This window comes from Alligator sinensis, unplaced genomic scaffold (genome assembly GCF_000455745.1).
Source record: "Alligator sinensis unplaced genomic scaffold, ASM45574v1 scaffold287_1, whole genome shotgun sequence".
In the NCBI taxonomy this organism is placed as follows: Eukaryota; Metazoa; Chordata; order Crocodylia; family Alligatoridae; genus Alligator; species Alligator sinensis.
The window spans coordinates 109,339-113,795 of record NW_005842910.1 but is presented as its reverse complement, the minus strand read 5'-3'; the positions used below and the strand labels follow the sequence as shown (position 1 = coordinate 113,795).

Genomic DNA, 4,457 nt, shown 5'->3' with positions numbered 1-4,457 from the left:
CAGAAATACAAGTTCACTTTCCTTCTTCATGTCCCTCTGAAACACATGGAATCAAATATTCTAAACCTGCCCTCCACCCCCACCGCCCACCCCCGGACACATCTATGTGCGTATCTGTAAGGTTATTGAGCTTTTCCCCAGGACAGGTCAACAAGGTTGTATTACCTCTGGCAGAGGAGCAGCAATACAGTTGGAAGGCTGATGTGTGTAAATGACTGTGGTGTTCCTGTTTTGATCTGGGTCAAACCCTGGGAGAATTGGACCAGTGTCAAATGAAACACCTAGTTACAACCTTAAAATAACATGTATATGATAGGAGACATTTTAAATGTTTGGGCCAAATGGAAACTCTGAGTTAGCTTTTAGAGGGCTTTGTCCAAGTTACACAAGTTCATATACTGAAGCATTGTGACATCTCTTCACTTGACTGGGTTTCCAAACTCTCATTTATAGGATAACTAATTTAAACTCCATAAATCTCCCCATTATGAAACAAGATTAATTCCCCTCAGGGCACGTCCTTCTTTTCCAGACAGATTTACAGGTCATTTATCCACTTATATATTTTAACCAGATAATGAAGTCCAGGTTACTTTTTTATACGCAGTTTCCCAAATTAATATTCCTACTGATGCCTTTCCTAAAGGCCTCCTTCACCTCCTTGTTCCTCAGGCTGTAGATCAGGGGGTTCAGCATGGGGATCACCACCGTGTAGAACACTGAAGCCACCTTGTTGTGTTCAAGGGAATCAAGGGTCGATGGGCGCAAGTATGTAAACAAAGCACTCCCATAGAATATGGTGACAGCTGTTAGATGGGAGGCACATGTGGAGAAGGCTTTGCTTCTGTGCTCAGCAGAATGGATCTGTAGGATCGTGTAGAGGATGTAAGCATAGGAGATGAAGATTTCCAGGGAAGTGGATACGCCAATGAGAGTGGCAAAAACAAACAGCATGATCTCATTCATGTGGGTGTCAGTGCAGGAGAGCTTGAGGAGAGGGTGGATATCACAAAAGAAATGTTGGATCTTGTTAGAGCCACAGAATGATAAACTAAAGGTGCAGCTAACTTGTACAATGGCACTGGTGAGGGCAGCTGTGTAGGAACCAGTAACAAGCCTCAAGCAAACCATGTGGGACATCACTGTACTATAAAGCAGGGGATAACATACAGCCATGTAGCGATCATAGGCCATCACTGACAACATGATGGCCTCCATTGTCACAAACTCTGCAAAGAAAAACATCTGCACGATACATCCAGAGAAAGAAATGCTCTTCCCATCAGAGTAGAAGGCTGCCAGCATTTTGGGGGTGATGGTAGAAGTGCAGCAAATATCTACAAAGGACAAGTGGCTCAGGAAAAAGTACATGGGGGTGTGCAGCTGGGAGTTGGCCCTGATCAAAATGATCATTCCAAGGTTTCCCATAATGCTTACAGCATAGATTACTAGAAACATCACAAAGAAAGTTACCCGCAGTTTTGGATGATCCATTAATCCCAGCAGGATGAACTCTGTCACCTCAGAATCATTTCCCTCAGCCATGTGAGGAAGAAATTTACCTAGTGGGGATGAGAGAGCCAATATGAATCATGGACAAACAAAAATGATGAAGTGCCTACTCTCAGTGAATGATGTATTAACTATGCTCACTTCACTCCAAAACTGATCTGATGAGAAAGGTATGATAAAAATAGCACACCATACTTTGTTGAAATTGTGCATTGACATGGTTATGGGATTGTGTTTGTGTATGAATACTAGTAGATTTTCCTGAACAGGTCAAGCAGGAAGCAATAAATATTTTTTTAAAGTCATTATCAGCTTCCATGATTTGCTAAGGAGTAAGGCTAGAATTATTAGATCGGTGACTATCCCCACCTATCCCATCACATTGGCAATGAAAGACCCACCCCCACCCCCAGTGGACATGGAGAGCCATTGACCACCATCTTCCTTAAGCCATGCTTTTACACACTATAAAACAGTTTATCATGTCCTCACTTAGTCTTCTCTTTTCTAGATTAAACAAATCGAGACCCATGAATCCTTCCTCATAAATAGCTTTCTCTAGACTTACTATCATTTTTGTTGCTCTCCTTTAGACTCTTCCTAACTTCTCTACTTTCTTCTTAAAGTATGGTGACTAAAATGACAGTATGTCAGCTGAACCTTTATCAGCAATACATAGAAACAATTACTACCTTCTATGTCTTATATTAAGGCCCTCCCAGGATGAAATTTGCCTTTCTTACAGAAGCATCATACTGTTAACTCATATTTCATCTGTGATCTGCTTTAGCTGTTAGGTCCTTTTCCTTTTTACCACTTCCTAGCCAGCTATTCCTCTTTTTCTATTTCTGCATTTGTTTTCTCCTTCCTAGGTATAGTTTTACACTTACTTGCCTTTATCAAATTCCATCTCATAGATTTCTAACAACCACGGAAATTTATCAAAATAATTTGCAGTTCTGATGCTGTTCTCCCAGCTTTGTATGTTTCTATCATCCAATGAATTAATGAATATATTGAAATTAAATCTGGCGAGGACTATAGCAGACCCCTCTAAAACAGACTAAAAGAATCATAGATAATTATAGTTGGAAGGGACTTCAGGATGTCATCTAGTTGAACCTCAGAATCCTTCCATTTTGACAGAAAATCTTTGTTGATAACTCTTGGGAAAGGTTTCTAAAACAACTGTTATACCTGAAGTGCAGGTAGATTTGAGGTGTCTGGGGCAGCAACAATAAATGAGACATCGTACTATCCCAACCATCCAGGATACATTGATTTATTGACAGATTAAACAAAGCAAAACAAAATGATACGATACATTACATGTAGAGTAAGTAGTCTTTGTTCGGCAGCATTGCTGGCCAGACTAAGACACCAGCAAAGGGGATTCTGCTCACCTGCACAGTGGTATCTTCTATTCTGTGATCCCTGTTGCTTTTCACATAGCCTCTTCTTTTATACTTTTCAGTCCCTTTGTTTGCTGTCATCCAATCAAATTACACCTTTCCTTCTTACATCACTTGTTGCTTCTTTGTGTTCAGCATATATTTTTAGTATTTTCTTGTGTCTTCTGGTTGTCTTTACTTATTTCCTTTCCCCCCCCACCCCATTTGCCCATCTGTCCTTATGCAAAATCAGCACACTGTAGCAATTGTATGAGGGTTATTTACATATCAAAAAGAGGCATCCAAAGGCGTTATCACTCATTAATTCTGCCAAGACAGAAATTTTCCCATTTTGGTCAGTCTAGACTCATTCTGTTTCAAATATAGATATTTCCTCTTTTGGTGATCACCTTAGGCCTCCATATGATCCCTATCATTACCTTAACTTTTGGCATTTTAAGCATTATGTTAGTCTCTCCATAATGCTGATCAAGCTGAACTGTGGTTTTATAATTTGTTATATATTGTGCTATCTATCTATCTATCTATCTATCTATCTCCTCCCCCACCCCTTATGGTCATTCTAGACACATTCTGTTTGTGTTAGTCTTTACATAATGCTGACTTAAGCTCTACATTTAACATTATCTTTTTTTATTATACTATTGTCTGAAGCCTTATAGTTGACAGTTAGTCTTTGTTGCTGTATAATTACTCTTATATTGTTTCACAGTCTAAAAGGGTTACTGAAGGTCACTCCATTTGCAAAGGCAGCCTCATCAAGCAGGTTTCCCAGAAGCTTTTGGGCTTGACAGATCTTCAGGAGTCCAGGGTTACTTGCAAAATGGTCCATAAGCTGCTTATTTCCCTTTGGTGGCTCAAATTTATTTGTAGCCACTGTATTATGAGCACTATGCAGCACTGGTTTTAAGTTTCTTCCAATTTAAAAGCAATAGTGTTGGAACTTGAAACTTTTGGAATGTCACTATTACTTTTAAAGGGGGAGGAACTCTGCCAGCCATCCTGAGCAAAGTATGGCAACATTGGGCTACACATTAGAATGAGTCTCATTGCAGCCTGATTATTGCCCATACCTGCATATCATTTTGCATTTTGTCTCTAAAATGTCTTTATCTGACAGCAAAGGCTTATGTTCAATTATGACTTGTACATTGTTCATAATGGGGTCAGGGGAAATATGGCTTGAGATACCTACATGGCATTCCCAGCATTCCAAGTGACATTCCATTCAGTGATCATTAATCTATTTCTTATGAGGTTTACTTCCTCCAGACAAAATAAGCATGAATGGGTTTGGGAGGAACCAGTGGTGTTCCTTCCCACGTCACCCTTCCTGTATAATGAGCTATGCCTGCAAATGGTTGACTGTAACACTTATATTTTCATAAGGATTGCTCATCACTGATGTAAAACCACCATCACTTTCCATAACTAAAGCATCCAGAAAAATGCCATGATTCTGGTCTAGTATGCACATAGGATATGGCATCCAGGACTTCCTGCAGAGCAGTCATTACTGCTCAAGACAGCATT

General features: G+C 39.9%; 1 protein-coding gene across 1 annotated transcript; it reads right to left on the bottom strand.

Annotated features, from left to right (window-relative positions):
- Positions 1-597: 597 nt before the first annotated feature.
- Positions 598-1,545, bottom strand: LOC102377448 (olfactory receptor 1019-like). Its single transcript, XM_006036054.1, has one exon. It carries the CDS (start codon positions 1,543-1,545, stop codon positions 598-600), a length of 948 nt encoding a protein of 315 aa, XP_006036116.1.
- Positions 1,546-4,457: the final 2,912 nt, after the last annotated feature.

Bases quoted from the DNA above. Each gene is read 5' to 3' on its own strand.
- LOC102377448 (XM_006036054.1), bottom strand. From the start codon at position 1,545: ATGGCTGAGGGAAATGATTCTGAGGTGACAGAGTTCATCCTGCTGGGA.